The following is a 22,996-nucleotide window of genomic DNA, read 5'->3' as shown; positions in this document are numbered from 1 at the left end:
ACATTTAGTCCTGCTTCTATATCGGGACTACAGAGAGCTCTATATGAATTCCTTGTAATTTCTGTATCTCTTGGATGTTTCGTTTTCCCTAAATCTGTTTTCATCATTTTGTCACAAAGGATGAGGCAACAGGGCTTCACAAAGAAGTAGGAGGAACACAATGTGGTGGAACATTTCCGTCTTAAGCACCTCCTTAGGATGATTTTGTGAAACAACTACAAAATCTAACGAATATGCTATATTGTTTTCCTTGCTCTCTTTTAGGTGCTGAACGTACAAGATGCATTGGTGATGTCCCTCTCCTGAATCCTGATTACACTATTTGACATATTCCTGCGTTTATGATTTTTCTCCAGCATCCCCTTGGCCGGAAGCAAAGGCCCCAAACTTCTTTCTCTGCTCCATGAAAAATTGTGTGCTCTCCATGGAGCTGTTTAGCTACGTTTTTACCTTTTTGGCCTTTGCTGGACTCCCTGCTGTCATTGCTGTTGAAGATCTCTCCACCAATGGGACGGATCTGACCATTCCCCTCTCCGTTTCCAATCACTCAGCCTCTCGTTCCCACCTACAGCTGATGGCCGATTCCCCAACACATCATGACATCATTGCAAAGGAAGGCACAAGCACACGGATCAACTGTAGCCTGAACATCAGTAGGCTTGAAGATATCAAGTGGTACAACTCCAAGGGTCACCTGCTGCGTGAAGCTGAAGGAGGTGAGCAGTGTCATGGTGACACCCTCTGTAAATCCGAGCCATCTCTGTGATGTGTGAAAAAAAAAGTTTGTAAGCAGAATGCACTAAAAGAAAAATTCTTACATTTAGCGTACATTAGAACTGTCTCCTCCAAGTTAAGGTACCTTATATATTGTGATTTTTTTTTTAGTTAGTTAGCAAAACTTTGATTTTGATACTGCCATTTCTGTCAGTAATCTAGCTGTGGAAAATAAGTGTACTTTTACAGGTCAGTTGCAGAGTTTTTAGTTTTTTAGTTTATGGTGGGCACACATTAAAAGTTGAAAGCCTAAAGAGGCTACAACTGTCGCAAAAACAAATGGAAATAGAAATACCTCACGCAAAGTAACCTCTTATCAGACCCTTTGAATGAGATACTTTGTAGGTAATTTGTAAACACGTTGTCATGGATTGATGTGTGGTGAATTGTTTTTTAAGGTTGTTTTGCCAGTTAAAATATTTTTAAGATGCTGAAGGCAAAGTAATGTGCATACTATGAAAGGCTTCGTACATTTTGATACTTTAATATTTAATTCTTCAAGAATTGTACAATGTGTTCAATTGGCAGTTCTTAAATAAGCTGTAATTTTGCATCTTGTGTTAATCATATTTGGAGTTTAAATATTTTATGTCCCTTTTCTTGTTTGCTTTTGATTGACACAATTGGAGGGATGGCAAGAGACCCAATTTTCTAAGGCTAAACAACACACAATAGCCGTTCTGTTAAGATAGCTGTATATCAGATTTTCATATCGTCATATTGATATTTGGAATTCAAATATTTATTGGAAGTGTTGCTACATTGTTACTAGGGCAAATCTAAATATAATCAATTTTTAATGTACAAGGCCTTTATTTGCCTTTGAAAGGAGGATTATATCGAAATGGTTGAATGCTGAAGAAATGGATGTATTAAAGGTCTATAACCGATTTGTAATAAGTGGATGCAACACACCTAAATCCATAATGGTTTCCTTTTGCAGTTTCACTCCCATAGCTAAAACAAGATAAAGTGTTTAAAAGATGGTCAACTTTTACACTCGAGGCCCGAAATAGTGCCAATGATGGGAGGATCCTGGGTCTCAAGGGCAGACTTGTTGGCAGGTCTATGACCTTCTTCACAATCTGTGACCTCCAACAGTGATGGTAAAAGGGTTTAGGCTGCTCTTGTTGCTATTGTCTCCAGCTTTGATAAGGGTGACTTAATGTTGGGTGTGATTTCAATGCCACATTAGATCCTAACTTTGACCAGTCCACCAACGGACAGTTTTTTTCCAGGTGACTCCAGTCTCTCATCCATGGTATTGAATCCACTTGACAAAAGGTTGGGGGTGGGAAGGAGGTAGAAACACAATGGGGAGAGGGATTGCACATTGTTTTCTAATGTATATAAATCCTACATGAGAAGCATGACTTTTTTTCATGATGCCTACCGTCATCAGTTAGTAATACTGCAGCAGGCACCAGGGCCAGTTCAGATCACTCCCCTTTGACATTCATTTTATTTGCGTTACCCCACAGCCTCAACATGAAGGGAAAATTACAGATAAATGAAATTGCACTTCAAGGACCCACCATGTAGGCTGATACTAGAGTCAGTATATTCTTATTTCACAGAAAATGCAGTGGCTTGTAAGATGGTATCGACGTATCCAAGGCGGTCTATAAAGGCAAACTTATTTCACATACTTCCACATTTGTCTGATTGACCAAAATAAAAAAAGATGGCATTGAAAGCAGAATTCAACAGTATGAAATGCAACATAAATTAGATTACAGAAATATACAAATCCCTCAGGAAGGCTATGGGAGAACTAGAACAGATTATTATTAATGGATTGGCACAAACAGTCTCTTCCTAGAATAAATATATTATGAGAGGGATGAGAAGACCAATTGACTGCTGCCCGTCAAAGCCATTAGAATGAACGTGTATTTACATTAATGCTATGATGGACAATGGGGGTAATCTCCAGGAAATTGCCCTGGACATATGTAGTAAATTCTATATATACTACACCACCTTGTACAGCTGCCAGATATGCGGTGAATCACTGATTGATGCATACCTTAAAGATTTCGAATTTCATTCTTTTAACCTCTAACATCATGTGTCAAATAGAAGAACCCATCAACAAAGCAGAGATCAGAGCTGCGATTGGAAGCTTACCTTATATCAAAGCTCATGGACCCTTTTACTGCCACCTTTTTACAAGACCTCTCAGGATCTCCTGTTAGCCCCTCTTACTCAAGGCTTTACTCACAAATGTAATGATGGAATCAATTCTCACATTACATCTCAGGTCTGATAGAGACCCAAAAAGAGTGTGATTCGTATTATTGAATACTGGTGTTATTATTTATATGACAGCTAGTCCCAGCAAAAAAATCCCATAGCCTAATCCCACCGAACCTTGGTTCAATGATGACCGTAGATAGCTAAAATGGGAATGTAGAAGAGCAGAACGTAAATGGAGACTTGTGTACATATCAGTTGATAAAGAGTTTTATAAAATCAAGTTGCTGACATAAAAAGATGATTCTTACAGCGAAAAAGAACTACTTTGTAGCTAAAATAGGAGCTATGAATTCTTCTAAAGAACTTTTCGCAACAGTCAAAAAATTATCAAAACTCCATTTTCTAAGAACACAAACCAACAATTTTGCAATAAGTTAGCACCTCACTTTCAAGATAAAGTCAAATCTGTCTGATTCTCTCCTAGACATCAATCAAACCGCCGACATAAATAGCAGATTTCCTAAGGGCGCTCTCAATTACACCTCATTATCCCTCTTTAGGCTGTTGATGGCTGAACAGAAGCAAATGACACTGACACAGATTAAATCAGGCTCTCTACTGGACCCTTGTCCTGCCACAATTAGTCATCTGGTCCCTGAGGTGAAAGCCACTCACCTAACGGCCATTTTTAACAACCTATTCGAAGCAGGATATTCTCCAAAACACTGGAAGGTAGGCTCTATTCTGCCATTATTAAAAAAAGATCAACCTAGATATGGATGACCCTAACAATTATCGACCAATCACTCGTTTACCATTTCCTGCTAAACTGGTCAAACAATTGTTAAAAATGAATTGAGCACCTTCCTATACAAATTCAAGTGTCTGGACTCTACACAATTCCGTTTTCATAGACACCATAGTACCGAGTTGGCTCTGATCACAGCTACGGAAGAAATCAGGCAAACCATAGATAGCAGAGGCAATGCGGCTTTGATCCTTTTGGATCTTTCAGCTGCATTTGATACGGTCAACCACGCTTTCCTAATTGATCACCTTGAAACAATAGGGATCAAAGGTAACGCTCTTAAATTCATTTCTTCATTTTTGGAAGACCGCATCCAGACGGTCTCTTCTGGTGATTGTAACTTCCGCACCCTTTTCATTGCCCTGTGGTGTCCGCCAGGGCTCATCTTTTAGCCCCACTTTGTTAAACCTTTATGTGACCCCACTTGCAGCCCTAATCAGATAATTTGTCTTCTCAGTTTCTTACGCAGATGATACACAGATTGTTGTATCTATCATTGACAACCCTGGGGACACGGCAGCTCAGTTTCATGATTGCATGCTCCATATCCAGAAGTGGATGAGCAGCAATTGTCTGAAACTAAACTTCTCAAAGACTGAGGTTATGCTATTTGGCAACAATCCCTCTTTTTGGTTCAACAACTGGTGGCCCCAGGAACTAGGGGCTTTGCCTACCCCCGGTGACAAAGCAAAAAAACGTGAGATAATTACTGACACCAATTTATCCTTTGAAGGACAGATAACACCTATCGCCGCCTCATGCTTCTTCAACTTGAAAACTCTAAGGAAAGTGTTGCCTTGTATTCCTGCAAGCCTGCAGAAGAGGGTAGTTACAACTCTTATCTCCTCCAAAGTAGACTATGGAAACGCCCTCTTCATCAATATCCAAAAGCGTTTTCTTCAAAAGCTGCAAACACTACAGAATGCAGTGGCACGGCTACTACTGGGCATTCCGAAACATAAGCACTGATTCAACTACACTGGCTCCCTATTGATAATCGCATTCAGTTTAAGGCACTTTGCATTGCCTTCAGGGCTCAACAAGCTATTAGCCCTGACTATTTGATTCAGCGCTTTCACCGCTACATTCCTTCTCGCCCTCTACGCTCATCCACAAGCGGTAATCTTGTAATCCCCAGACTTAAAAAAGCCAACTGGGGTGGGAGAGGCTTCATTGTATGCACCTCGAGGCTGTGGAACCTTCTTCCAACAGAACTTACATTTAAGACAAATCTGTTAGATTTCAGGAAACACCTACAAATCTGGCTCTTCCGCAAATAACTCTGTCATCTTCCGGATCCTCCTAGCTGTATTGTCCGCTTAGCGCCTAGATACCCCTGGGTAATTGTCGCGCCTTATACATTTTATTTGCATTCCACAATATTAGTATCCAGCCTTAATTCTCGTTCAATGCATCAGTCAGGCTTCATTCAAAATAAGCAAACTTGGAACAGCTAAATATTGCAGAGCAGGATACAAATCATATGATACACCTTACACTTGATGCTAAAAGCCTTTTGATAAGGTTGAATGGTTCTTCCACAAAAATCTACTAGATAAAATATGTTTGAATAAAACATGAAAAGTTAGATCCTGGCGAACTATGACAAACCAACAGCAAAGATAAAAGTGAATGGCAAGCTTACTCCAGATGTGACTCTTATGAGAAAAAGGTGTCTTCTTTTGCTCTTGCTTTTCACACTCTTACTGGAACCCTCTAATGCATAAAATAGGGTCCTGTCAAGATACTGAACTCGGACATCACAAACTAGTGTTGTTTATTGACCATATCTTTTGCTTCATAACTAATCCAGAGCGATCTGTTCAGCCTTCCGAGAGTTCTGGTCCTTTTATGCCATATCTGTGAGGCTGGGGGTGTCTGACTATTGGAGTGAAACCCACTAATCAACAATGTAGTCAGTTGGCCAAAGGGCCCTTTTAATTATCTACAAAATATGCCCCCCCAACACCGTATAAAATATGTGTGAAGCTAATGATCATCACATGATAGATGTACTTTACAGAGACTTAAAAAGATACGTTCAGCTGGCAATGTCATTACTTGGCACAGTCAGATGTATTAAAATGAGCTTTGTTCCACATATACTATATGTCGTTCAAACTCTACCTTTAAATTTGGCAAAAGCCAACATACTGTAAAAATTGCTACACTTCTATTAGAACAGTTAGTCCCTACGAGTCACAGAGGGAACCCTATTTAAACCATCTTCAGAAGGTGGCACTGATTTGAGAATTTGATCCAGCTTGTTCACTGGGCTCAAACTAGTGATCAGAAAAAGAAAGGTGAATGGGTAAAACATTTATTGAATCTCTAGTTGCCCAACACCAAATCCTTAAGAGTACTGTGATTTTACGTCTTATTTTGGGAAACTCTGAAATCAATAGCAAACATAAATACTTGATTCAATAAAAAAATAAACTGGGAGTAGACATACCCTAAGAAATAAGGTACGCCGTTTGGTCGAGGGCAGCGTTAACCTCCATACTATGTTCACCAGTTAAGAAACACTATAAAATTCTGATGAGGCGCCACTTTACACCATTGAGGCAGTGAGCAATGTTGAACTCTTCAAAGCAATGCTGAAATGATTGTGGCAAACCAGGTACCATGTCACTGACGTGGTGATATGGTACTTCAAAATATTAAAGAGATGCCTGGGATTTCTTTGGACAAGATTCTATCGGTCTATTAACCGTATGCTTTTGGTAGTCTTAAAGTTTGGCCCTACCTCCCCTACACCCCTACCAATTGATTCTTTGTTAGTCCAAATTATGCTTTAGAAAACTGAACTGCAATTTTTTATAACAGTTGAATAAATATAAAGTGACTTGGACACCTTTTACTACTTATGTCAAAAGAGATGTAACGGCTAAAGTTGCTAGGTTATATATGCTGATTTGATTCAAAGTTCAGAAATGACAAGATTGTCTTCAATGCTAGAGAACAGAGCACCATCTGCTGACAATCGAAATGATGTTGTTATAACATTCCAATATACATTATTCGATCTAAGATTTGCATGTCTTTCCATTGTATCCAGTTAGGTTTATTTTGCACATATTTTGTTACACCAGTATCTACCTCCAAATAAAGTATAATATAAAAGATGTAGTTGATCTAAAGTGAAAGAACCTTTCATGTGTTTTGTATTAAAGTATTTGCTATTTTCTTCTTTTGGTTACTAGATGGAAAATGGTTGATTTCAGAGGATGGGGCTCTAAACATCACCAGCATCACATTTGCCGATCGTGGGAGATACACCTGCTTGACACAAAGTCTCAATGGCACTTCTGTGTACACGGTCACCCTCCGAGTTATCTTCACATCAGGGGACATGGGTATTTACTACATGATTGTGTGCCTGGTCACCTTCACAATCATCATGATCTTAAACATCACTCGCCTGTGTATGATGAGCAGTCATCTCCGCAAGACAGAGAAGGCCATCAATGAGTTCTTCAGAATGGAAGGGGCTGAGAAACTACAAAAGGCTTTCGAGATAGCTAAGCGCATTCCTATCATTACCTCAGCAAAGACCTTGGAGCTGGCGAAGGTTACACAATTCAAGACCATGGAGTTTGCACGCTACATTGAAGAGTTAGCAAAGAGCATCCCTCTGCCCCCACTCATCCTCAACTGCAAGGCTTTCGTGGAAGATATTTTCGAAGCTGTGCGAGTGGATGACCCCGACCAAATAAATGAGGCAATGAAGGAGAACCAAGCCATTGGTGGAGCGATATACACCATTAACCCCGAGCTAAAGCGTAGCAACTCCCCAGCTGGCGATTCGGACGATGGCTCTCTAAACCAGGACTGCCAAGAGATTGCTGTTCAGGTATCCATCCACCCTCAGTTCGAAACACAGAGCATAGATACTACAGCCTCACGTGACAGCTGCCACTCAGTGCCCCCTGAGGAGGCTGTGACCCTGCTGAACACGGCCAAAGCCCCAGGGATTAGTGCTTAATCCTAATTCAAGGTTGTGGGTAGAGACAGGTCGTGGCAGGACAGGCTGGATGTGTTGCACAACTGCATCATCAATTTTGCACAAATGGCTTGATTTGTTACAACCTATAGGTCATTTGTTCCTCATTCACTTGAAGAATCTGCAACCCTTGAAAGATCTTGGATCCAGTAAAATGCAGTATGGAATATGGACATAAAGTTAAAGCACAGATTGTGCTAAACTTTCGTCCTGTGAATGTTTTAATACTAACTTCAGTGATCCATATTTTCAGTTGCAGTAATTATCTTCAAGGAAAACTCTTTGCGAAATCTCAGCACAGGAAGTAGTGCTGAATGTGAAGGGAAAAACAAGTTTTTCTTTCTTTTCAATCTGTTTTTGAGCTAATGTCCTCCTGGTCATATGACTGCTGTGAGATCTGTTGAAATGATTTAATTAAGCCCATGGATGGCAAAACTTACCTTAAGCATACTTTGGTTTCACTTGTGGGTTTTGATATTTTAGTTAGACGAAGATTTCAGTCATGGAGTTCTTCATACTTTTTCTGACTGTTAAAACATATCATATGAAATACTACAAGCTGTATAACGAAAACCATGAAAACCTGTGTATACCAGAAAGAAATGGAAAACATCAATGGATGTGAAGTATCATTCAAAGAGTTTAGGAGAACAATCTGTCCAGTACCTAATACCCCACACCTGCCCATATGGGCAAAGTAGTATGAGGCAGTGAGTGAAAACTTTACTGCTTTAGAGGAAACCCTGCTCAAAAAGATGAAGTTGAAATATTTTCAAAGGTATGTTCTGTCTTGAGAACTCGAAAAATATACGAAGATGATGTGTCAAGGCCTATGGAACTCTAGATGTATAGATATATAAACAATTTAACTTATTTTAATAATGCTTTTAGACATGTCTGATTTCTCATAGTTCATCTGTTCATTCCGGATTATGAGATTCCCCCTCATTTTAAAATATCAAATTTCACTTTGAATAACCTATTGGGTAGGTAGGTACCATTGTGGATGTTGCGAGCTGGCTACCCAATGGGAACTGATGAGGGATGAAGGCAGCTTAACCCAAGGACCAACTGCCATAGTCATCTGTACACAATAATTGAAGACGGTGACAAGTGTAGGATTGTAAACACATTTTCACGGTGACTCACCCGCTTGCTCATCACCCTCATTATTTATTCTACATTCCGCTGCACCCAATGACCCCTTTGTGGTGTGCATTTATTTTTTCCTTTTGAGTCACTAATGGCAGGTCTGAACAACTTGGAGCAAAATAAGTCAGCCATTCTGGGGTGGCAGCCATCTAAAAGATTCTTTAGAGCCTCTCCCTCAAGAGGAATACTGCCCCGATTACGACTTCCATGTTTCTGTCCATTTTTTTTCCACTGATCTTTTCATAGAACCGTTTTTGTGAACGTTTACTGTGTAGTAACAAACATCTGTCTCGCTAACAAGAATTAGACACCACACAGCCTTTAGTGTGCTGTTGTGTTGTCCGTTTAAAGATACACATTTCCTGATTTAGAGGCACTTGTGAAGACGAGTGAGCAAATGACAGGCGCAGAAAGGTGAGCACAGCAGGCAATAAAACCAGAAAGGTAACATACATTGGCAAATAAGAAGCAGGTGAATATAAAATAACAGAAGTAGAATGAGGAACAGCACCAGTAATCTCGGAAAAAGGATTAGGGCAGAAATAAAGCAAGCAAATGACCAGGAGAACCAAGAATAAGAGCAAAAACAAACCAAGGAGTTAAAAACATAATAACAATGAATCAGGGTGACGGTGAAAAATGGACATGGAAATAAACAAGGCAACTAGAAATAAAGAGCAATAGAATGAGGATGCTGGCAGATCATCTGGACCTAGAGCATGTTACTAGAAAACACAGGTGTAAACCAGAACTGGACAGCTGGTATTATGTAGCAAGAGGTTACTTGTAGTACCAGATTAGTAAATCTACCCTCTGAGGTATACCTCCTCTCATAACTAATTCGAGCTGAAGGAGCGTTGAATGGTTCTCAGACTTTTGGTGTATATCTGTGATTGGGCAGTGTTTTTTGTTTTTTTTCTTTCCTGAATATTCATTTAAAATATATATCCTTTCTCTGTTTTATTTATACTGGATGTCCCCATGGTTTTAACCGAGGCAGCTTGAAGGGCATTGCCTATGCTGCTTGTGAGGGGCAGAGATGCTTCACAAATTCCAAGCATCGCCTGTGTTGTTTCTACAGACAATGATTTGTTCACAGCCAGTCACAAACGCCACGTTTTTCTTGACCAACATACGCTACCGTTCTTCGTTTGTCTGTTAAATGTTACAGCACTAGGCTTCACATCTGAAATGCTAGACCTTTTCTTTGACATCCAGTATTTATAACTGAAGGTTCTGAATTCCAAGAAGCAGAGAAGGGGCTCAAGGTCTCTGCATGTAAGCAAACATTTCTTTACTGAGGGGTGTTAATAAATAGCAGGAAAAACAACTCTACTAACACTGAATCAGGAAGGGGTGTCAGCTTGGTAGATCTACTCACAGCTTTAACACGCCTGAGCTCAACACTGGCTTTTAGCCTGGACACCTGTGCCTGTTAGAAGCATTCCGCTGGAAACAATAAAAATCCTCGAATGTGACCGTGCCAATATCTCTCTTGTGGTGACCGGCGCACTTGTTAGAACTTTGGGTCTTGTTAACTGTTTTTAACCGGGTTGTTATGTAGCTTAAGCAGTTGGGAGTTTCAAGGCAGCTAGATCTTTTCAGAACGAGTGGTTTCCAATTCCATACCATATCTGGCCTGCTAAAGTACAGTTTTACTCTGCCTGATATCAGCCTTTTTGCTGATCCCACTCTTAACGACATGTTTTAAGAGACTGGTGCCGCCTATTATCAGATCTGCTCCAGCTGTCTCCTCGTCAGCTGCATCATTTTTATATTTGGTGCATCCTTGCTATGACTTTTTTTTAAAACTTTTACGTCTGTGTTCATGTGAACTTTGTGTCTCACTTAATTCCACTCAAATCTGTGGAGGCAGTGAATCTGGAGGGTCGTTTGGTTAGCTCTTTCCCACCTCTGAGCCACATACTCCAGTGACTAAGACTTTTATCCACAGTGCAGATATTTTATGAGCAAATGGGAAAGACTTCTTTGTCAAAATATATTTGGATTTCCCGGGAGCAGACAGCTGTATTTTGAGAGGGTTGTGGACTTAATGCGGGTAATAAGAAGTAATTTGAACTGAATGTACTAAACCTTGGAGCTGGGATTGTTTATTTTTGTACGGGGGTATATTTAAAACTTAGTTTTTTAGAATGCTTATGGCCCTAATCTGAATGTTCTTCCACTGAGCAGCATTGTGTGGGTCCAATCTGACAAACTATGTAATCTTCAAAGCTGTTTTATAATTGTGCTTTTCTTTAAAAAGTATATGGAAGTGAACCCAGCGATAATGAATGAGCAAGTTGATTCACCTAAAGGCTGACACAAAGGGACCAGCAAGGATCACAGTAGTGCTACCAGCACATGCAGTTCTAGGCCAGTTTGTGTGTTTTAACCTTTGAGCAAGTCTTATTTTACCACAAATTTTTAGCAAAACGGGTCTTTGGGCTTTCAGGGTAAGAACATTCTTTTTACATTTATATATATATTTGCAAAAAGTTTCCCACTTGTACACTGGAGAGTGCTGAAGGTTGTCTGTTTAAGAATATATATTTAAATAAGACACGTTGTGGATGACCTCTTTACGCCAAATGATGCATTTATGGGTAATAGCTTTTTTAAATGTGATGGGGACTTCAGACCTTTCTAATGTCTACAATGGCTCAGAAATATAATGTTTGTTCACACATGCGTGATGATCTTTGTGATTACCAACAGGGTCCTTCTCGCTGACTTTCTCTAGCCCATGTGTCGGAATAAATACAATATTGTACTACCTTTTGTGCAAATGCTCCACGATAAGATGTGTGGTAGGACTGTCAAAATCTGAGAAGCGTTTCAAGCATGGTCTTGTGTCTTGACAATGTTGTTGTGTCTTGACAATCATTTCTCCATTGAACCTTTACTACTTTAATCCCATGCTCTTTCTGTTGGTTGTCAGCATTTTGGGCACCAAAGTTGGTTGTTCTTTTATTACATATATGGAATACTATATTTGTCTTTAGGTAGCCATTGTTTTGTTGTAATAGTTTGTGCATGAGCCTGAAAATGTACATAATAAACGCAAATGTGCAATGTCCCTTTTTCCTTATTCTTTATTCTTTCAATGAACGTTGGTATTTTTAGTGGTGGTTCAAATCTTTCTTAGTAGAGTAAGAAACTCACCTTGGGAACAATATACCATACAGTGGGATAAATCAGACACTACTCACCACACTCAGTCAGTTTTCTCCTGTCCCCAATAAAGATCCTACTCTTTATGTTATGGTGATTTGTAAAGCGCGCGATTACCAAGTAGGTGTCCTGGCGCTGTCCACAACTCCATGATCCTTGAGCTGAATTAATTACTGAAATAGCCAGGTTTTCAATGCTTTCCTGAAATGCAATAGGTTCTCCATGCGTCTCAGGTGGAGAGACAATTCGTTCCAAAGCCTGGCTGCCCCGTAGGAAAAACTGCGTCCTCCCCAGCGGGCTTTTTTTATGACTGGGACCGTAATAAAACCGGCTTCAGCTGAACGAAGACGCCGGGCAGGAACGTACTTTGTGAGTCGTTTAGTAAGGTATTCAGCGCCTTCTCCATTCAAGGCCTTGAACACAAGGCACAGAGACTTGAACTGGATCCTGCTTTTTATAGGCAACCAGTGTAGGTCGCGGATGGCCTTGGATATGGGGGAAAATTTCGGGATGCCAGTTAGCAGAATAGCAGCTGCATTCTGCAGCAAGTTGTCCTGTATATTCAGATACAGACTATTGCAGTAATCGAGCCTGGAAGTTACAAGGGCCGTGACCACCGTTTGTCGGCTTTCATAAGGAAGCAGAAACAAGATCTTTTTCAACATTCTTAGAATAAAGCCTGTTTTGGAAGCTACTGCCTTAACCTGAAGTGCCATGGTGAGTTTGTGGTCCAGCACCATCCCGAGATTTTTTACTTTATTAACCGGGCTGGGAAGGGCCCCCAGTTCCTGAGGCCACCATAACGGGGTCCAGAAGCTAGGGTTATTCCCAAACAGCATTACCTCGGTTTTGTTAGAGTTTAGCCTAAGGCAGTTGCTAGCCATCCAGCGGGCCACCTCCGACATACAGGCCTGGAAATTGTGGTCCATCCCCAATTCACGTCCGGGGTGTAGAGACACAACGATCTGCGTGTCATCCGCATACGAGGTGACACTAAAACCGTGGCCTCTGATGATGGGAGCAAGGGAGGCTACATAGACGTTAAACAGTGTGGGACTTAGTGAGGACCCTTGCGGGACCCCACAAGGCAGAGAAAAAGGACGGGACGAGAAATTTCCTAAGGCAACTGTTTGACTCCGCTCGGAGAGAAAGGAGTTCAGCAGATCCCATGCTTTTAGCTGAATACCCCCTTTCCTCAAACAGTCCATCAACAGTCCGTGGTGGACCGTATCAAACGCGGCCGATAGATCCAGAAGGATCAAGGCTGCTCTGCCACCTTGGTCCACCGCTGACCTGATTTGTTCTGTGGCCGCGATCAGAGCAGATTCAGTGCTGTGCCCCTCCCTAAATCCGTGCTGGGAAGCCTCCAACACAGAGGATTTCTTTACAAAAGCTGTGAGTTGTAGATTCATTGCCCTCTCCACTAGTTTGGCTGGAAGGGGGAGACGGGAGATAGGTCGGAAATTGTTTGGATCCGACGGGTCCAGGCTGGGTTTTTTCAGCAGAGGAAGAATAGAGGCCACCTTCCAAACTTTGGGAAAAGTTCCTTCTTGAAACATGCCATTGAAAATAGGCGTTAGATAGATAGCTAGCTATAGGCACAGACGCCAGTTTAATGATCCTCAATGTGCAAGGGTCCAGAGGGGACCCCGAGTTGGCTTTAACCAGAAGGTCCAGAGTGTCTTGTAGGGTAAGAGGACTAAACGCCTCCAGGATAACCGGAAACATGGCCCCCTCATTGGTCCTTTGCACGGACTCCTGCTCAAACCTAATTGAGTCGCTAAGACTGGTAAAAATGTTATCAACTTTGGTAGAAAAAAACGAGGCAATTTTTTCGCAAAGCTCTGTGCTAGACGAGACGGGGGCCGCCGCCACTGTGGTTAACTTGGTGATGGTGGAAAACAGCTCTTTCGAAGAATTTTTAGCTGCTGAAATCTGGGCCGCGTAATACTTCTGTTTCGCTTCCCGTAACATGCATTTGTAAGTTGCTAAGCTTGCCAAATATAGCCTTCTTTCCTTGACAGTGTAATCCTTCCTCCAATTACGCTCCAATCTCTTACATGTACATTTTTGCCCTTTGAGGTCACTTGAGTACCAGGGGGCTGAAGGCACCGTTCTTTTAAAAGCGACTTGTCTGGGAGGAGCGAGGTCAGCACAGGCCAGCGTAAGCCATTTAGTGTAGGCCAAAGCAGCCTCATCCATGTTACTGGAAATGGGTATGGAAACGGTAGTCAGGGCCTTAGATACAGTCTCCGAATCCACTCTGTTCCAGGCTCTGACTACTTTCCGATCAATATGGTGCTGCCCATTAGCTGTGTGGGGTGTTGGACTAAGATAAAAACAGACTCCCGCATGGTCTGTCCAGGCCAGCGGTAACAAAGCTGAGAAGGATAGTTCGGGGGTGTTGGAAAAAACCCCGTCGAGCGTGTGTCCGGCCAGATGCGAGGGGCCAGTTACTTGCTGTACCAGCTCTGCTGTTTCCATGAAATTTAGGAGGCGAGCCGTGTCTGGCTCGTCGGCCTGCTCAAGATAGAAATTGAAATCCCCTAGTATGGTGTGTGAATTCCCCAGAAGCGCATCCTCTACAAGGGTTCCTAGCGTGGGAAAAAACAAATGTTTGGCCCCGGGGGTCTGTAAATGAGAATACCTTTAAATGAAATATGATTTGTTAATCTGAGATTGAATGCGAGTGCTTCGCAGGCCGGCAAAGAAAGTGCTTTAAAGGTTCCCGAAAATGTGCTATGGTAAATGATAGCCAGGCCTCCACCCCTCTTATTAGGTCGGTTGAGAACTTCGCAAAGAAAACCAGGGGGGGTGGCTTTGACTAGATCTGGACCGGAAGCATCGTCCGTCCAAGTTTCAGTGATGAAAGCGATTTTTATGTCTAGATCCATCAACAAATGAGCACATTCAGTGCTATGCTTCACCAGGGATCTGGCATTTATCAGGATACAAGCCACAGACTTTCCCACTGTGCAAGTTGAGAGTTCGCTCTCTGGGCAGGCCTTGTTGGGTCCTAAGCTAATAGGTGGAAAAGGAGAAGAGCAAATAGGGCAGGAGCCAAGGGATTGAAGGTAACCGGATTCAACCGGCCCACGGATACATTTGCCCAAAGTTTCCCCCGGGTTTAGCCGCAGCAATGCGGTTCTGGAGTACTTGAGCCGTATCTGTGCAACCGTGTGCAACCGGGCAGGGGTTTGTGCGCTGAGTGCGGCCTGGGCGCAGATGGGCTTGCCCTAGGTGCGCCTTCTGCGCGCCAGCGGCGCGCCCGCTGCACGCGTCCGCTGCGCGGTCGCGCCAGTGCCCCTAATGTAGGCGTCCCCAAAAAGACTAGAGCGCCGAGCAGCAAATGGCCTTCCAAGATGGCCGACGCTGAACAGCACGCCCGTTCCACAGGTGAAACCTGTTCGGGTCAGTACTGCAACAAGAGACACTTACCACCAAGCAGTACCATTCAGTAGAATAAGAAAGTGCCCTTGGGAACAATATACCATGCTATGGGAAAAATCAGATGCTACTCACCACACTCAGTCAGTTTTCTCCTGTCCCAATAAGAATGCTACTCTTTAAACACCACCATGCAGAAATTATGCATAAAGGTTTAATATTATAAAATGCACATATACATGCCCAATCTTTCATATCATAGTCTCATGGTACATATGGAGATTTTTCTTGGAGGATAATAAAAACAATATCAGTAAAAAACAATACCATCTTAAAAATAGATCGCTCCCCCGCAAGAAATTCAGCGCAATAGGTCACAAAAAAACACAAATTGATATGTTCTAAAAAGAGTACACAGATGGGAGCATCCTAGTAAACCGTGTTTCTACTGAATTGTAGTGCCCTGTTCCCTTGGTGTGTGGGGCCCCTCTCATTTTCTCTTAAATCTTTCTTAAGCAGTGTGCACAAGGCTGGCTAGTGCACATATGGTTTTTGCATCAGGTGTTAAATGGCGAGGATTTTTTTTTTTTTTTACAAAGGGACGGTGCACTCAAGGAAAAGTCTTTTCAAATATCCCAAAGGTTGTTCCTTTATTCTTATTCAAATCCCAGAAAAGTCAAACTCAGCCAACGTGTTTCGTTCTTTACGAACTTCGTCAGGGCATGGATTTTTTAGGAAACGAACTCCACGCCGGTAACCAGAGGAAGCGCGTTGTTTAAAGAAATATGGAGCCTACACATTGGGCATAAATATACAACAACAGTGTTGACTGAATTTTTCCTATGATTCGTATTGACGAAAAAAGAATCCGACTGTTATTTGCATTATCCGGTGACGCACATACGATCGTACTTATACGCATACCTTTCAGCTACTTGGAAAGGTTATACACCTTTTTGCATGAACGTTTGTACTTTTTGGAAGCCGACCCTTTTGAAGTTCGTGGAGTTCGTTTCCTAAAAAATCCATGCCCTGACGAAGTTCGTAAAGAACGAAACGCGTTGGCTGAGTTTGACTTTTCTGGGATTTGAATAAGAATAAAGGAACAACCTTTGGGATATTTGAAAAGACTTTTCCTTGAGTGCACCGTCCCTTTGTAAAAAAAGTTTGTATATCTGGTTTTCCAGTAGAGCACAAGTGCGGCTTGCTCTGGACGTGTCTTTGCACCAACTAAGAAACTGTTTATTGAATTTGGATCTGGTGTGCTTAACATTGGTCAGCCGTACGGTCCTTCTGTTCACGTTAAATGGCGAGGACCCCATTTTTTTGTGAAAAGATGAGTTGTATGCCAAAGAAGAGCATTTTGACCATTGTAGTGACTTACCATCTATAATAAACGTAAACCTTCGACATCTGCTGAAAAGTGGATTTTCCAGCTCGCAGTGATTGCAGCATGTTCTGTTTCATTTAGTTATCCAGTAATAAACAGCAGTTGCTGCCTACCCCACTGTTTAAAGCTTTCTGGAAACACTTTAACATACCTTAAAGGAGGGAGCCATGGTTTCACAATGCACTCATTAATATTGGTGTTCCACAAGTTCGACTGTAAGCAGATGATAGAGTGGGATATCTTATTCAATATTCTCTTTTTTCCAAAGCATTTATGTTGGTTTGGATATGTGGAATTTGAGAGAGTAAGCGGACAACCCCATACCTCCTGATGATCTATTTATATTGAATTGGTATTGGCTTAATGACGGGGATTAAAAGCACCACAATGCAAAGTGTCCTTGAAAGCACCTCTGTCTAGTAATTTCATGTTGTTCGGTTGCATGTACTGTATTAGCAATTTATCAGTGTTAGACCCGGCTTTCTGGGCACCCGGGTTACTGTGCTCCAGACGCATCAACTGACGTGTTCCCCCACTGGTGTCCTGGAGCCTCAGTACTAGTGGACCCATAACTGGAAAACCAAGTACTCTTCTCCAGCACTTGACTCTCTCAGGGTAGCGAGACAAAGCAGTCCAAGGTGTACTCAAGGAGGTGAGGTGCGGTTAGACATTCAGAATACAGTGCACACCGTACTACCAGCTGATAAAATCAATCAGTCAGTGCTTTACTTTTAATAAAATAAAAATACTTTTATACACACAAGACAAATATAAAACACAAAAAACTGGGATAACAGTGAAAAACAGTTGTTTCTCCAACCCTCTGGGTCAGAGTTCTTTCCCCAAACAGTATTATAGCGCCTAGATGCCAAGCACTAAAAACGCAGTTAACATGTTGACACATAATTTGCATTGCAAATTACAGACCATGTTGCACAGATTTACTCTGATTTGCTAGAGCCATGATACCAATCCTCATATTTAAATAAGGTAGTGTCAGCATTTGATGTAAAGTCAAATGTTCATAATCAGCCCCATACCCTTCCTCCCAAAGAAACAGAAGTGCCCTCCTGTCCTGATTGAGGACACCGCTTTAGTGGCGTCTGGGATCTGATCATAGGTGCCTGATATCTTTGCAGTTTACTGATGTCCCACTAGAGCCACTGGCTAGCTGTAGGAGTGTAGTGGCTGGTCAGAATGCCAGTTCACCCTGATACCCCCAGTTGTCACAAAAAGAAAGGTGTGGGGCTGTACCACTGGACACTCTTTCACCAGTTACCGATTGTAACTGGAAGTACCACACAGGCTCCCACTGCACAGGGGAGGGGTCTGGGCAAAGTAATCTCACCTTCAAGAACTGGGACCAAGCTTCACCTACTCTCTCTGTCTCAGTTGATGTGCTTCAAGCTTCCTTATCTTGAGCAGCTGTCTGTAATGTCCTTGTTCAAAGTGCCAGCTCCACAAACCTCACAGGAACAGCTGGTTTTCCAACTGATGCTGCTGAACGCTGCCCTTGTTCCTTGACACACTCCTGTGCAGCATAATCCATCAGTCACACGGAAAAGTTCCTTAAGTTAACCCCCATCCAGGGGTGTGCAGAGACACAGTGAGCAAGCCTCTTATCTTGCCTTTACACCGCGGGCTGTAAATAGCTTCCTCAGATGGACCCCGTGTAGGATCGCCTCTTAAGAATCGTAGACCAGTCTTGAACAACAACTGACCGCCAAGGCCGAACTTTTATTGCCTCTGATTGGTAGGCTGATCCAATCAGATTGTCTGCTACTTTTGAATCCTGGGTGCCCCTCCAATCCCGAGGCACATTTAAAGCATGTTCACTGCATGTCCAAAGCATGCAAAGAATGACTTACTGCCTTCCCCGGACAGGCTCTTCATGCCAGCCCAGGCTATTCCCCTGAGAGGAATTTCAATTAACTCCAGATCAGGGGGGCCTGACCATCACCCAGCCGAAAGGGTCCCTCTTAACTGGGATAGTGCAGCTAAACACAGATAAGAGTGTCTACTCATAGCTCACCAGGCTTCTCCAAGGAATAGGGAGGAGCACGGGGTGCTGGAATGTCCAGCAGAATAGCTCAACTCACCATCTTTCCCCAGTACACTCATAGAGTCTCAAACACATGTCAGGTGGACCAAGGCAACAGGACCACAAGTATTGGAGACTGCACAGACTTGATCAGAAGGGTGGCTAATCGTCCTCCCATGTTAGAGTACAGGGATTCCGGTATCCGTGACCACAGATTTATTGCTGCCACCACTGTCAGTCTATCACAGCCCCAGGTGCAGAGGGAAGTAGCCACTCTGTGAAATAAGGGTACATTATGCATGCCTCCCCTCAACCTTAAAGCCAAGTTCTAGGTTCCTGCTCCCAGGACACCCCCGCACCGCACGGCCACCAGCTGCTGCGTGTGCCCCTCCTCCCGCTGCTTGACTCAGCCTCGCTGAGCCTGCCGCCTCGAGCCCGCCCCCCGCTGCCCTAGCGGGATCACACTCTGCTCCTGTTGCTGCCGTGTGACGCTGTACTCTCCCCTGTGTCTACTGTATTTTACTTCGTTTTTTAATTTTGTGCCCCCAGTGTTCTCTGATTGTTTTTCGCCCCCTGAGCCTGTGAATTTTCATATTGTTGTGTTCCCTGTGCCCCTGTACCCCCCGCCCCGCTCCCTGCTTCCCGCCGCCGTGCTCGCGGCCACGCCCCTTTTCTTTCTGTACCCTCCCCGCTCCCGCCTCCCAGCTCCTCCCTCCCTCCCACTTCGCCTTAAATGGCGACCGTGCGCACACGCAGCGGTGACGCGCAGCGGGCGCGCCGATTGTGCGCCGAAGGTGCGCCGAAGGTGCGCCAAAGGTAAGCCCGTCTGCGCCCGTCCGCGCCTGGACCGCGCCCAGTGCCAGGACCCCTGGGGCCCGCAGAGCCCGACCGGACCGCCGGACTTACGACGCCGCCACCCTCCACGCACTCAACGCAGGACGAACCCCTGGTTGCTACCGAGCCACCCCGAGACGCACCCACGGACCCTACAGCTGCCACTCCTGCAAGTTCACCTGCATCCGGACCTGCACTGCACCCGCACCCACCAAGCCGGACACCAGCAGCAACCACCTGAAGTGCATCCTACTCAACACCCGCTCCGTCCACAGACACGCCATCCAACTCTGGAACCTCCTCGACACCGCATCCCCAGACGTCGCCTTCCTCACGGAAACTTGGATGAACGCCTCCTCAGCGCCCGACATCGCCATCGCCAGCCCGGAGGGTTACAAGATCATCAGGAGGGACCGCGTCAACCAGACTGGAGGAGGCCTCGCCATCATCCACAGGAACACCATCCGCATCACGACCAACACCGACGACACTCTGACAACCGCTGAACACCTGCACTTCCAGATCCACACCGACCCTAAGACCACCCTCATCTACAGACCCCCGGGACCACGCACACAATTCAGCGAAGACATCGCCGACTTCATCAGCCCTCACGCCCTCCCCTCCACTGATTACATCCTCCTCGGGGACCTCAACTTTCACTTGGAGAACAACAACGACCGCAACACCACCACCCTGCCCGACAACCTCGCCAACCTCGGGCTCAAGCAGCTGGTGAACACCCCCACCCACTCCGCCGGACACACACTCGACGCCGTCTTCTCATCCAGCAAAGACATCGCCTTCAGCCACGCCACCGGGATCCACTGGACGGACCACAGCTGCGTCCAGTTCAGATTCAGAAGGACCACGATCCACCACCACCAGCGACAAGCTGCACGAAGAAGCTGGAACAAGATCACAGCTGACCAACTCGCCGCATCCCTGAGCCAGCACCCTCCTGCCAGCTCAGCGAACCCCAGCCAGGCCGCCGACAACCTCACGAAGTGGATCAGCATCTGCGCAGACGACTTTGCCCCACTGAGGACCCCGCCCAGCAGACCCGGCAGCAAGAAGGCCCCATGGTTCACCGACGAACTCATGAGCTCCAAGAAGAACTGCCGAGCCCTCGAGAGAGCCTGGAGAAGAGACCCAACACCAGACAACATGACCACCCTCAAGCTCGCCACCCGAAAGCACCATCAACTGATCCACGCCACCAAGAAAACAGCATTCAGGGAGAGGCTGGACAACAACGCACACAACAGCAAGGAACTCTTCAACATCGTGAAAGAGCTCTCCAACCCCAACACCGAAAACAACGACGTCACACCATCGCAAGACCTCTGCAACTCCCTCGCCTCCTACTTCCACAACAAGATCACTGACATACACAACAGCTCCTCACGACCGCACCAATGCCCCCCACCACCACCATCCGCGCCTGGACCCCGATCAACACTAAAGACACCATCCGCACGATGAACTCCATCCACTCCGGATCACCCACCGACCCCTGCCCTCACCACGTCTTCAACAAGGCTGACGCTGTCATCGCACCCCACCTGCGAGACATCATCAACTCCTCCTTCGACACCGCCACCTTCCCTGAGAGCTGGAAGCACGCCGAACTCGGCGCTCTACTCAAGAAACCAACAGCAGACCCCACCGAACTCAAAAACTACCGTCCCATCTCGCTCCTCCCGTTTCCAGCCAAGGTCATCGAGAAGCCCGTCAACAAGCAACTGGCCGCCTTCCTCGAGACGAATGGATCCCTCGACCCATCTCAGTCGGGATTCAGGGCCAACCACAGCACCGAGACCGCCCTCATCGCTGCCACCGATGACATCCGAACCCTGCTCGACAACGGAGAAACAGCGGCCCTCATCCTCCTAGACCTCTCCGCAGCATTCGACACTGTCTGCCACCGCACTCTAGTGCAGCGCCTCAGCAACGTCGGAATCCAGGAGAAGGCGTTGGAGTGGATCATCTCCTTCCTCGCCGGAAGGACGCAGAGGGTCCGCCTACCCCCGTTCAGGTCAGAGGCCACCGAAGTCATCTGCGGCGTTCCTCAGGGCTCCTCGCTCAGCCTCACCCTCTTCAACGTCTACATGAGCCCCCTTGCAGCCATCGCACGCCAATACAACCTCAACATCATCTCCTACGCCGACGACACACAGCTGATCCTCTCCCTCACCAACGACCCCACCACCGCCAGAACCAACCTCCACGAAGGGATGAAAGACGTAGCCGAGTGGATGACGACCAGCCGCCTGAAACTGAACTCAGACAAAACGGAAGTTCTCATCTTGGGCTCCTCACCCTCCGCCTGGGACGACTCCTGGTGGCCCCCAGCCCTGGGCACCGCACCCAAACCAACAGACCACGCACGCGACCTGGGCTTCATCCTGGACTCCTCCCTCTCCATGACCAGACAAGTCAACGCCGTCTCCTCGTCATGCTTCAATATCCTGCGCATGCTACGAAAGATCTTCCGGTGGATCCCCACCGAGACCAGGAAGACGGTCACCCAAGCCCTCGTCACCAGCCGACTAGACTACGGCAACACCCTCTACGCCGGAACCACCGCCAAGCTCCAAAAGAGACTCCAGCGGATCCAGAACGCCTCAGCCAGACTCATCCTCGACATCCCCCGACACAGCCACATCTCCGGGCATCTGAGAAATCTGCACTGGCTCCCGGTCAACAAGAGAATCACCTTCCGTCTCCTCACCCACGCACACAAGGCCCTACACAACCAAGGCCCGAGATACCTCAACAGCCGCATCAACTTCTACACTCCCACACGCCAGCTCCGATCGACCAGCCACGCCCTCGCCGCCGTCCCCCCGCATCCGCAGAGCCACTACAGGGGGAAGATCTTTCTCCTACCTTGCCGCCAAGACCTGGAACTCGCTCCCGTACCACCTCCGCCTGACCCAAGACCACCTCGCCTTCAGGAAGCAGCTCAAGACTTGGCTGTTCGAGCAGTAGCGGACCCCCCCTCCCCTAGCGCCTTGAGACCCTCCGGGTGAGTAGTGCGTGATATAAATGTCTTGATTGATTGATTGATGTAAATGGGTAGGCCCTTAGTGGACATGCTAGATTGTCATGTTTACTGAGGTAGGGATCTAGAAACCATACAGTAGATTTTAAGTGACTTTCTTAGTAACCAGCATAAGGCAGGGTACGGATTCTTACAAGAGGCATGCAGAAGACTTCCATCCCAAC

At 45.2% G+C, this 22,996-nt stretch overlaps 1 protein-coding gene across 2 annotated transcripts in view; it reads left to right on the top strand.

The window, feature by feature from the left end:
- Positions 1–12,008, top strand: part of MFAP3 (microfibril associated protein 3) — a 34,743-nt gene extending 22,735 nt beyond the window's left edge. Inside the window, exons 2-3 of one of the 2 annotated variants that reach the window (XM_085617646.1) lie at positions 265–716; positions 6,988–12,008. In XM_085617646.1, coding sequence (XP_085473772.1) covers positions 404–716; positions 6,988–7,769 — 1,095 coding nt within the window. In that variant the 5' untranslated portion in view covers positions 265–403 and the 3' untranslated portion in view covers positions 7,770–12,008. The remainder of the gene's footprint in view (positions 1–264; positions 717–6,987) is intronic. The other variant, XM_085617645.1, reaches the window with a different exon arrangement.
- The last annotated feature ends 10,988 nt before the right edge of the window (positions 12,009–22,996 follow it).

This window comes from Triturus cristatus, chromosome 7 (genome assembly GCF_964204655.1).
Source record: "Triturus cristatus chromosome 7, aTriCri1.1, whole genome shotgun sequence".
NCBI lineage: Eukaryota > Metazoa > Chordata > Amphibia > Caudata > Salamandridae > Triturus > Triturus cristatus.
The sequence above is the reverse complement of the archived record's forward strand: the minus strand, read 5'-3'. Positions and strand labels throughout refer to the sequence as shown.